A 12,358-nucleotide genomic window follows, 5' to 3' on the forward strand; every position below is an offset into this window, starting at 1 on the left:
TGATTCTTTACACATTATCATTTATATTCAGCTGGGGTTGCTTTCCAATGGCTCTCGGCTAAGTTTTGGGGGAGAGCTTGCATTTGAAAGGGTACTTAACACCCAGACAGAGACAGTATAAGGAGTGGAGACATACAGGTTTTACTATTGAGACTGTGAATAAATATATTACTAAAGAAAACACCAAAATCTAACAACACCAAACATCATGCATAAATTCACCATGGCCCACCAATCGCCACTTGAAATACCCCATTGGTCTCTGCCGAAATAGTCACCTTCTAAAGCACGTTCTAAACTGATCTCGATTAATGAACACAACCGGGTTATCTGCCATAGTGTGAAGGCTACAAGTACGCCTATTGGGTAGTTATAATGCTTTATTTCACTTTCGCCATGCGTAATGTGACCTTGTTTCGTTTTTTCTTCATACAAGTCTTTCCAGTAAAACGAAACTGATATCAGCCTTCCGGCCGTCCAAATAAGTGCAGTTTCCCCTCGTCACCCATGAAATGCGCTAGAACATAAAAGACGGAAACATGAGCTAAAGTGCGTATTCAGTGAACTTAAATCGGCAGAAGAGCCGCATTAGGTAAGTTTATCAAAGAATTACAAAATGTGTAGTTACCGCTTCTTCGCAGTCATGAAATTTAGGCTACCAACAACGGGCTCTATTTCAGATAAATTAGCCTCTTGTCAATTAAGCTTGTCCTACAATGTTAATTTTCCGTAAGCGAATTGTTTTAACTTAACGAATACGTACATTTGATGAAATCACGCACGCACAAATCACGATCCTTAGGCCTAGGTCTAACCCCCAATTGCAGCCCTGTACTTACAGAGGACAATGTATTTTACATTTAGCAGTTGAAATAAATGATTGATAATCACACATCAATACCAAAAAGTTAAATGCCAGTAGATGTCTGCAAATACCTTTATAGATACTTTTTTGAAAAATACTGGGCTAGTACAATATACATAGGCTACATGACAGTTTGTAAGTGTTTAGACATTGTCATTTTTTTGTTGTTATTTTACTCGGGCAGACTGGATTTGAAATTCAACATGGAAACGATGTTAAGTGTAGGCTGTCAGCGTTGATGTGAGGCCATGTGCATCAATATTGGGAGAACCATGCAGGAATGACAGCCCTTTTTTTATACACAGTTCCCTCATTTAAGGGGACCGAAAGTAATTGGACAATTGGCAGCTCAGTTTTTTCTGGGCTAGCTGTGCGTCATTGTATCATTAGTTCATGCACAAAGCTAAGAAAAGGTAAACGGTTAACTGTTGTCACTCAACATGACGACCAAATAAGTCAATGCAACTAAAGCACAGGCTTAAAAAAGTGTATGTGCAGTGGGCTCCAGAATTATTAACACCCTTGATAAATATGCAGTTATGGACATACACTTTATTTTCTGACATGGGTAAAGTAGTGTGCCAACAGTTCCAACATGTGTAAAGTCTTACATTGAAAAACATGCCCAGAAAACAGGTTTCACAATTATTGGCACCCCTGGTTAAATACTTTGTGCAAACAACCCTGGCAAAGATGACAACCATGAGTATTTTCCTATAATCTGTGATAAGGTTAGAGAACACATTCTGAAGGATTTTTGACCATTCCTCAATGCAGAACCTTTCAGAATCATTTATATCCTTGGGTATAAATGACCACAGGTTTTTGATGTGATTTAAGCCTGGGGACTGAGATGGCCATTGCAGAACACATGTTGTTTTCACTTAACAATTTATGTTTGGATTTTGTTGTATGTTTGGAGTGATTGTCCTGCTGGAAAATCTACCAAAAAGCAAGTCTCAGTGTTACGACCTAAGGCTTGATTTGGCCGTAACATAAAATGGCCAAAATTTTGTGAAGACTTATGCAAGCCTTTTAAACAAGTGTCAAAGCACACAACCAAATACAGGCCTTTTGGACAAGTGTAAAAGCCAACAACCAAACACAGGCCTACTTAACAACTGTCCAAGCCAACAACAAAACACAATGCCAGCGCGAGGAAGGCGGCAAAATGGAATGTACACAAGAAGAAGCAGATCATATCTACTGTCAGATATGGTGTAGGGGAAAATTCACAGAACAAAAGATCTCCCTCCTAAAAGCATGATGAACAATCACAAGTCAAAATCAGACTCCACCTCAGTGAGCAGGCTGGTTCCTCCAAAACTCTCGACGATGTATGCTAAAAGTGTAAAAGTGCTCAGAAAAAACCATGGATGACGTGTGTGTTAGAGGCAGTTCGCGAGGGTGGGGGCATCCTGAACTTTATCGAGATTTGGCAGAGCATGACTGAACTTTGTACACAGTTGGCAGAGCATGAGGACTTTGGGCGATTTGCCACAGTGATATTTGCACCTGTTGGGGGGAGGAGTTGTGGGAGGAGTTAAGATAAGAACAGTGTGGGTGATTTGCCACAATGAGGTTTGAGGAGGAGTTGTAGGAGGAGTAACTGTGTATAAAATGGGTGTAAAAATGACAGTCCAGGTCCATGTTTATGAAAAACCTGGTCTTGAGACGGGTGCGTGGGGGTTGGACCCAAAATGCACGACTCAGAAACAATAGTAATATAAAGACCCCTCAGGGCTTTATTCGGGACGAATCCCAGGAGAGTAGTCAACACAAGCAAAGTCCATACACGTAGATCCAGCCAAACAAATACAAAACAAACAAAAAGCACGGTGCCGAGGGAAGAGGCAATCTCGTAGTCGGTAGGCGTGCAGGGAGGTCCGGTAGCAGGAGAGCTGTCAGCGGGGCAGATGAACAGACGGACGGCAGGCAGAGGCGTAGTCGTGGACGAAGCGGGAGTCGAAACCATGAAACAATCAGCGGGGCAAAAGTACAAAAACGGTAGGCGGGGACGTAGTCAAGAAACAAAACGAAGATCACAAAACAAATCAATAGTCGATGGTCAGTAAACAGGCGTGGATCGTAACGTGTAATCAAACAGTAAATAATGCTCAAGAGTTGCGTGGTAAACAGAGGCAGACAATTTCGCAGTGAACAGTAGCGCGACTGGGCTATAAATGCAGGTGTAGACAGGTGTAGACAATTAGTTAGAGTGTAGCAAGGAAATGGAAAACAGGTGCGATGGATGACAAGTTTAACAAGGAGATTAGTAATCGTTAGTAATAAACCTATCCTGCCCTAGCATTAGTAAATTAGTAAATGACATGCACGAGAAACGTAAGGTAACATGAACACATGATTAGTCTTGTTAGTTTCTACCCAATCCTGATCTAGCGTTAGTAGTTTTAGTAAATAGAAACATTAGGGGAGTGAAGGACAGAACGAGAGAGAGAGAGAGAGAGAAAAGGCGGAACGCAAGGTTTGCGGAAAAACATGTAAAAGTGTATGCATAACAACGACCAGTTAACGTAACAATAAACATAAATCGAAACATAACACAAAGCGAAACTAAGACGATAATCACTCAACATAACCAGGTAATATAATCGTACGAAAACATAACTAGACATGACAAGAAAATAAATCGTAACGAGACATAACTAAACATGACAAGAAAATAAATCGTAACGAAACATAACTAAACAACATGACGAACCTAGACTAACATAATACATGATAAGACACTACGTGACTAAGACAACACGAATAAACATAAAACATGGCGAGACAGACCTGAAACGTGACAGGACCCCCCCCCTTAACGACCGACTCCTGGCGGTCCTTGGAATTTATCAGGGTGGTCACGATGGAAGTCTCTGATGAGCGATTTGTCCAGAATGAGACTGGGAGCGACCCAGGAACGCTCCTCAGGGCCATAGCCCTCCCAGTCAACCAAGTATTGCACCCCACGGCCCCTCTTACGAATGTTCAAGAGTTTCTTAACAGTGAATGCAGGGTGGTTGTCAATAATGCGGGGGGGGGAGGTGGTGGGGGATCCGGGGGACATATGGGGTGAGAGGATACAGGCTTAATACATGAGCCATGGAATGTGGGGTGAATCTTAAGGGAAGCAGGGAGTGACAGTTTAACAGAGGAAGGGTTGATGATTCTGTGGATCTTAAAGGGACCAATAAAGCGGGGTTGTAGCTTGTGAGAGGTGGCTTGGAGGGGAATGTCCTTAGTGGACAGCCAGACGGAGTCACCTGGTTTGTAGGCCGGAGCTGGAGTGCGGTGGCGATCAGCAAAACGCCGATTACGATCTGCCGTGCTTAGCAGCGCGGCCTTGGCATCCCTCCAAACCTTGGAGCACCGTTTCATGTGGATGGCGAGGGAGGGAACAGCGATCTCGGCTTCCTGGTCAGGAAACAGTGGAGGTTGGTAGCCCAAGGAGACCTCAAACGGAGATCTCCCGGTGGCGGCGCAGGGTAAGGTGTTGTGTGCGTATTCCACCCAGGTTAGCATCTTGCTCCAGCCGGCTGGATTCTTTGCCGATACGCAGCGTAGAGCGGCCCCCAGGTCCTGATTGGCCCTCTCCGTTTGGCCATTGGACTGAGGGTGGTAGCCCGAAGAGAGGCTAGCTGTGGCCCCGAGGGCCACGCAGAATGCCTTCCAAACTTGGGAGATGAATTGGGGGCCGCGGTCAGAAACGATGTCCGAGGGAAGTCCGTGAATGCGGAATACTTCTCTCACCAGAACCTCTGCGGTCTCTTGGGCGGTGGGCAATCCAGCCAGGGGGATGAAGTGTGCCGCTTTGCTGAATCGGTCCAGCACAGTGAGGATGGTGGTGTTACCTTCGGAAGGGGGAAGTCCGGTAACAAAGTCCACGCCGATGTGGCTCCAGGGTCGGCTGCGCACAGGCAGAGGTTGGAGTAAACCAGCAGGGGCTTGGTGGGAGGCCTTGCTTCTGGCACAGGTGGTACATGCCTTGATGAAGCGCCTGGTGTCAGGGATCATGGAGCTCCACCAGAATCTCCTCTTCAGCACCGCCAAGGTGCGGGTAAAGCCGGGGTGGCAGGAAAGGAGGGATGAATGGGCCCATTGCAGCACCTGTGTCCGAGCGGCTGCGGGAACGTATAGGCGTAATCCGGGGTTGGGCCTAGGATCGGGTTCATCCCGTAGAGCCCTCTGGATCACCGACTCGATCTTCCAGGTGACGGACCCAACGGTGCAGGAGGCCGGAAGGATGTTCTCTGGAACCTCACACTCAGGACAGGTGTTAAACTGGCGAGAAAGGGCGTCAGGCTTAACGTTCTTAGAACCCAGGCGGTAGGTGAGTGAGAAGTTGAACCTCCCGAAGAACAGTGCCCATCTGGCCTGTCGGGAGTTCAGCCTCTTGGCTGTCTGGAGGTATGCCAGGTTCTTGTGGTCGGTCCAAACGATGAACGGCTTCTCGGACCCCTCCAGCCAATGTCTCCACTCCTCCAACGCCAGTTTGACTGCTAGCAGCTCTCGGTTCCCAACGTCATAGTTCCTCTCCGCCGGGGACAGCTTCTTGGAGAAGAAGGCGCAGGGGTGTAGTCGGTTGTCAGCGGCCGCCACCTGAGAGAGCACTGCTCCCACCCCTGTGTCGGAAGCATCCGTCTCGACCACAAACTGGCGGGTGGGGTCGGGGTGTACCAGGATGGGAGCGGAAGAGAACAGTCTCTTGACCTTGGTGAAGGCCGTCTCAGCTTCGGAGCTCCACCGGAATGGCACCGCAGGGGACGTGAGTTTGGTTAGAGAAGAGACCACTTGACTATAGGATCTAATGAACCTTCGGTAGAAGTTGGCGAATCCCAAGAAGCGTTGGAGCTGCTTACGTGAGGTGGGTGTGGGCCAGTTGGTAACTGCCAGAATCTTCTTGGGATCCGCCCTGATCCGTCCCCTCTCAAGGATAAACCCCAGGAACTCAACTGTGTCGGAGTGGAAGACGCACTTCTCCGCCTTGACGAATAGTCTGTTCTCCAGGAGTCTCTGTAGGACTTGCCTGACGTGGTATTCATGATCCTTGGCATTGGTGGAGTAGATTAAGATGTCATCCAGGTAGACGAACACATGGCGACCCAACAAGTCCCGAAGAACATCATTCACCAGGGCCTGGAACACAGCAGGAGCATTGGTGAGGCCGAATGGCATGACCAGGTATTCGAAGTGTCCGAGAGAGGTGTTGAAGGCGGTCTTCCATTCATCGCCCTCGCGGATACGGACCAGGTGGTAAGCGTTGCGGAGATCCAACTTGGTGAAGATGGTGGCCTCGTGAAGTGGGTGGAACGCGGAGTCCATCAGGGGCAGAGGATACTTGTTCCTCACCGTGATGTTGTTCAGCTCCCTGTAGTCGATGCACGGGCGTAGGGAGCCATCTTTCTTCTGAACAAAGAAGAATCCCGCACTGACGGGAGAGGAAGAAGGGCGAATTAGTCCGTTAGCCAGGCAGTCACGGATGTATTTCTCCATCGCCTCCCTCTCTGGTCTGGAGACGTTGTATAGGCGACTTGAGGGAAGTAACGAACCAGGGAGGAGCTCGATGGCGCAGTCGTAGGGTCGATGAGGCGGCAAAGACTGAGCTTGTGTCTTGGAAAACACTGTTCCCAGGTCATGGTAAGGAGAGGGGACCCTCTCAAGGGAGCGTTTGGGAGTCTGTGGTAGAGCTGGCACTCCCTCTGCTGGTGGTGGGGCGGGACGCAAGCAGGACAGATGGCACTTCGGATCCCATGCTTGCACTTGGTTAGAACTCCAGTTGATCGTGGGGTTGTGTTTCTGGAGCCAGGGTAATCCCAAGATGAGTTGGTCATTAGGGGACTGGATGACGCGGAACTGGATCATCTCCCGATGGTTCCCAGAAATGATCAGTTGTAAGGGAATGGTGATTTGTGTCATGCGGCAGAAGGTCCTTCCATCCAGCGACCGCGCGTTCTCAGGGTGGGGTAGAGGGAGGGTGGGGATGTTCAGTTCAGACACCAAAACTTCGTCAATGAGATTGGCGTCCGCTCCAGAATCCACCAACGCGTTAATCCGGGTCGTGCTGTCGGGCAGAATTAAGAGAGTCGTGAGCGTGGGACGATGGTTGTCTCTGTCAGACCCCTCATGTCTGTCGACAGCTCTCACCTCCACTGGTCTCCTGGTCTTGAAGGAGCACCGAGCCTGGGTGTGACCCGGCCTCCCACAGTAGAAGCACGAACCAGTGGTTCTGCGGCGTGCTCGTTCCTCAGTAGAGATCCTTGTACCGGCCCGGGACAGGTCCATGGGTTCGGATCCCTCAGACTGCTGCTCCTCCAGTCGAGGACTTGGCCCCTGCCTGGGGTAATGGTTGCCAGGAAGGATCGGTCTCTCCGACCGACGTTGTCTGGCACGGTTGTCCAGGCGGATCGTGGTGCGCACAAGCTGGTCGAACTGGGTGATGGGGTCCAGTCGCGCCAACTCGTCCTGGAGCGTCTCACTCAGGCTGGCCAGGAAGAGATTTTCCAACGCCGCATCGTTCCAGCTAGTAGCCGCCGCGAGGGTGCGGAAGTCGATGGAGTGGTCTGCCGCGGTCTTCCGTCCTTGGCGCAGAGCAATCAGTCTCTGGGATGGCTCCTGGTCGCTGGATGCGTGTTGGAAGACCTTCCGAATCTCATCGGCGAAGACTGGGTAAAGAGGAGGGAATGAATCCCCGGACCACACCGCCGTAGCCCAGTCCAACGCCCTCCCCTTGAGTAGCCCCATCACATAGCCAATCCGACGGTCGTCGCTGTTGTAGGTCTGGGGCTGTTTCCTGAACACGAAGTCGCATTGTAGAAGGAAAGCCTTGCACCTCTCAGGTTCTCCACCAAACCTCTCCGGAGGGGGTTGTTGGGGCTCTCGGAATTGGCAGGTTCCCGTGGGGTTGAGCGCTGGGGATGTGGGTGGGTGGGAAGGCTCCTCCCGTGGTTGTGGTAGGACTGCGACGGCAAGCCTCCTCATCTCCGCACACAGTTCACGAATCTCCAGGTGAAGTTCGGAGATTCCTTGTGAATGCTGCCGGACGATGGCTCCTTGTTCCTGGAGGGCGTGGAACATGGCAGTAGAGTCAGCAGGGTCCATTTTGGCGAAATTGTTCTGAGACGGGTGCGTGGGGGTTGGACCCAAAATGCACGACTCAGAAACAATAGTAATATAAAGACCCCTCAGGGCTTTATTCGGGACGAATCCCAGGAGAGTAGTCAACACAAGCAAAGTCCATACACGTAGATCCAGCCAAACAAATACAAAACAAACAAAAAGCACGGTGCCGAGGGAAGAGGCAATCTCGTAGTCGGTAGGCGTGCAGGGAGGTCCGGTAGCAGGAGAGCTGTCAGCGGGGCAGATGAACAGACGGACGGCAGGCAGAGGCGTAGTCGTGGACGAAGCGGGAGTCGAAACCATGAAACAATCAGCGGGGCAAAAGTACAAAAACGGTAGGCGGGGACGTAGTCAAGAAACAAAACGAAGGTCACAAAACAGAAATCAATAGTCGATGGTCAGTAAACAGGCGTGGATCGTAACGTGTAATCAAACAGTAAATAATGCTCAAGAGTTGCGTGGTAAACAGAGGCAGACAATTTCGCAGTGAACAGTAGCGCGACTGGGCTATAAATGCAGGTGTAGACAGGTGTAGACAATTAGTTAGAGTGTAGCAAGGAAATGGAAAACAGGTGCGATGGATGACAAGTTTAACAAGGAGATTAGTAATCGTTAGTAATAAACCTATCCTGCCCTAGCATTAGTAAATTAGGAAATGACATGCACGAGAAACGTAAGGTAACATGAACACATGATTAGTCTTGTTAGTTTCTACCCAATCCTGATCTAGCGTTAGTAGTTTTAGTAAATAGACAAATAGAAACATTAGGGGAGTGAAGGACAGAACGAGAGAGAGAGAGAGAGAGAGAAAAGGCGGAACGCAAGGTTTGCGGAAAAACATGTAAAAGTGTATGCATAACAACGACCAGTTAACGTAACAATAAACATAAATCGAAACATAACACAAAGCGAAACTAAGACGATAATCACTCAACATAACCAGGTAATATAATCGTACGAAAACATAACTAGACATGACAAGAAAATAAATCGTAACGAGACATAACTAAACTTTTCCCTCGCGAAGATGTTTTTCGACAAATTGGAGATTTGGACTCTGTCGTTTCCTAGACATGACAATAGCAGTGGCAGGGTTCCCACAGTAGCACCACCTGCCTCAGTGCGATGGTCATTGGTCAATAGCTGTGCTTACAAGCAAGCTAAAAAGCTATATCAACCGTCACCTAGTATCATGCCTGGAAAATTTCGAGAAGGTTTGGAGAGTCATGGCTCACAAAAGCCACGTGTAAAGAATTCATATGTCCCGTCCGTATGTCCTGAAGTAGAGCCTGCAGTAAATCAATTAAAGTTCACGAGTCATGCAGCTGAGACATCACACCGGACGGCACTGAGCAAGCTAAAAGCAGGTACATACAGTACCCCTTGTATTCTGGTAATGTTAACATGTAGAAGGGAATGATAACCATTTGCAAGTTACTAACTAGTTACTAATGTTCACATAATAATATATCAGGCACTGGTGCAGTCAACTACTGGGTGAACTCAACTCACTAACAAAAACACATTTACAATAGCAGCACCGAGGGTCTCCCACATAGAGCCCTGGGCTAACGGAGATTTGGGTAAGCTCTCAGACGAGAGGGGCGAACACTCCAAAACACGTGTCATTAACGTGAGTGTAACACAGAACAGATCAGCACTAAGGAAACAAAAAGCATAAGCCCCCCGGGTATGGGGTTCATGCGAATGTAACCTACCTACACCATTCGCCACCAGTTGCGAATAACGACTTAGTGCTGTATATCCAATGACATACAGCACGATGATATTCCGTGTGACAAATATGCAATCACAGAGGAAATCAGGAAGGGGGCAAATATTTTTTCACGACATGATAATTTATTCTTTGTGTTGTTTTTATGCAGCCTTTTTTCTTCATTTTTATTAAGGGTGCCATTCGTTCTGGAGCCCACTATATTAAAAAAGGTACTGTTATTTCTCCTCGGTGAAACCAAAGTGTATAAAAATAGCTTAAATAAAAGCTGAGTGTGCAATTCAGCCGCATACGAATTGTTTCATTACAAAAAAATTGTGGCGTCAAGAAAAAAATACTATGTGTACATATGTGATGGTATTTGTTTCTATGTTTTCTCAATAGCTTGACCATGGCTGAGGGTTTTACCATTGTTGGAGAGGATGAGGTGAGGGAGATCAGGGATGCACTGGAAAACCAGACCTTGACTTCAGCCGTGGCTAAGATCCAGGACTACTTTGAGCAGATTGACAGTGTGGAACTAAATATTGCCATCACCGGAGAGTCTGGCTCTGGCAAGTCCACCTTTGTCAATGCATTCCGGGGTCTGGTGGAAGACAACAAGGGCGCAGCTCCAACCGGCGTGGTTGAGACCACCATGGAGCCAACCGTGTACCCCCACCCTAAATATCCCAAAGTCAAAGTGTGGGACCTTCCCGGGATTGGGACACCCAATTTCAAAGCAGACGAGTACCTTGAAAAAGTAAAATTCGAACGCTATGATTTCTTCATCATCATCATCTCAGAACGTTTCAAAGTCAACAATGTGCAGCTGGCCACAGAGATCCAACGCATGAAGAAGAGGTTCTACTTTGTTCGCTCAAAGATTGACAACAGCATACATGCAGAGAAAAGGAAGAAGGACTTTGACGAGGACAAAACCCTCAGTATAATTCGGGAAGACTGCATGAAAGGTAACGGGTCAATGTGAGATGTTTTGTGCGTCCTCTTCTACAACTTTTCCAGAGGGAACGTTTAGATTGTTTAGCTTGTTACATTTTTTGGGATGGTATTACACAGTAAGAAGTTTGCAGCAGCTGAACATTGAAATCTGTCCTCCATTTGTTTGTTTTGTAACAGTACTCTTATATTATATTTTCTATTTCATAAGGCCTCCTGGAAAATGGAGTGGCATCTCCCACGGTCTTCCTTATCTCCAGCTTTGAGCTGCAGCTCTACGACTTCCCAAAGCTGCAGGAGACGATGGAGAAAGAGCTGCCTGAACACAAGCAGCGTGTCCTCCTGCTGTCACTGCCCAACATCACCCTGGACATCAACAAGAAGAAGAAAGAGGCCCTGCAGGCCAACATATGGAAGGTGTCCCTGCTGTCAGGTGCCGTGGCAGCCATACCCATCCCAGGACTGTCTGTGGTGGTGGATGTAGGCATCCTGGTCAAAGAGCTCAGCAGTTATTACCAGGCTTTTGGCCTGGATGATGAATCCCTGAAAAACCTCTCTGACAAAACGAACGTGCCTCTGGAGGAACTGAAAGCGGTCCTCACATCCCCCCTCAACAAGGAGATATCGGGCGATGTGGTCATCAAGTTGCTTACCAAATTTGCCGGAGCAGGGGTGATGTTGCTGGAGTACTGGGCCAGCACAATCCCGGTGTTCGGCTCCATGGCGGCCGCGGGAATCTCGTACTCCACCACCCACAGGATGCTGACAAGCTGCTTGAATGAGCTGGCAGAGGATGCACAAAAGGTCCTAATGAGAGCTTTGCAGTCACCGGTGTGAAGAAACTACTTCTCTGCAGTTCAAGTGCCTTTCTGTACTAGTGCCTTTGATCTTGATGAAGATGTTCTCATCGAAATTAGGTTGTGTATTTTTGAGCAATATGTAGTACTGTTTGTATTGAGAAAAAAAAAACAGCCAAGCAATCTTTGTAATGAGACACCATGGACAAATACTTGGCAGGATTGTTTATTTTACATAATGAAAATGATCTACATCTCATGAAATGTATCCATGTCTTTTGGTATTATGGGACATTCATTGGGGCTAGTATTTTTTCTGGAATATTTCTTTTAAATAAAACGAATGAATCTCCCAAGTAACTCAATCTGTAACCAATATAATCTACCTATGGGTTTATATTCATCTATGAATTCTGTCTATCTGTACCCAACTTGAGTTTGACGGTTTTTTCATTATTCTAACTTTCTGAAAAGGTAAGAGTGAGTAAAGTTTGTGGAAAACAAGCCTAAATCAGGTTCCCTCTTCCTTTCCGTGAGTCGAATACGTCTCTGGTATTTCCTCATGGTGTCCCGTTTCCATGGTGATCCAGTGTGGGGTGGCCATATGTTGCAATGGACTGTCAGTTGCCATTTGTTGCTCATTTGCGTAGCTGATAACTCAAAAACTATAAATTGTTACCCAATGAAAGTGAAATTTTCGGTGAAATCATGTTCCCAGCAATTATTGTTGTGTGTCAGGTGCAGGGTGGGCATTCATTGCTATAACTGTCAATTCACAAGCTGCTCATTATATACCCATATACCCAGGAATAAACACAAGCCATGCAATTTTACAATGAAATTAAAGTCAAATCAACTTTATTTGAGTGGCGAGGAAACACTTCCTTGGTGGAGAAGGCA

General features: G+C 47.5%; 1 protein-coding gene across 1 annotated transcript; it reads left to right on the top strand.

Annotated features, from left to right (window-relative positions):
• The first annotated feature begins 477 nt into the window (after nucleotides 1–477).
• Nucleotides 478–11,889, top strand: LOC133140220 (interferon-inducible GTPase 5-like). Its single transcript, XM_061259907.1, has 3 exons — nucleotides 478–592; nucleotides 10,107–10,675; nucleotides 10,873–11,889. Exons 2-3 carry the CDS (start codon nucleotides 10,114–10,116, stop codon nucleotides 11,496–11,498), a joined length of 1,188 nt encoding a protein of 395 aa, XP_061115891.1. The 5' UTR covers nucleotides 478–592; nucleotides 10,107–10,113; the 3' UTR covers nucleotides 11,499–11,889.
• Nucleotides 11,890–12,358: the final 469 nt, after the last annotated feature.

Source organism: Conger conger, chromosome 1 (genome assembly GCF_963514075.1).
Source record: "Conger conger chromosome 1, fConCon1.1, whole genome shotgun sequence".
Classification (NCBI taxonomy): Eukaryota; Metazoa; Chordata; class Actinopteri; order Anguilliformes; family Congridae; genus Conger; species Conger conger.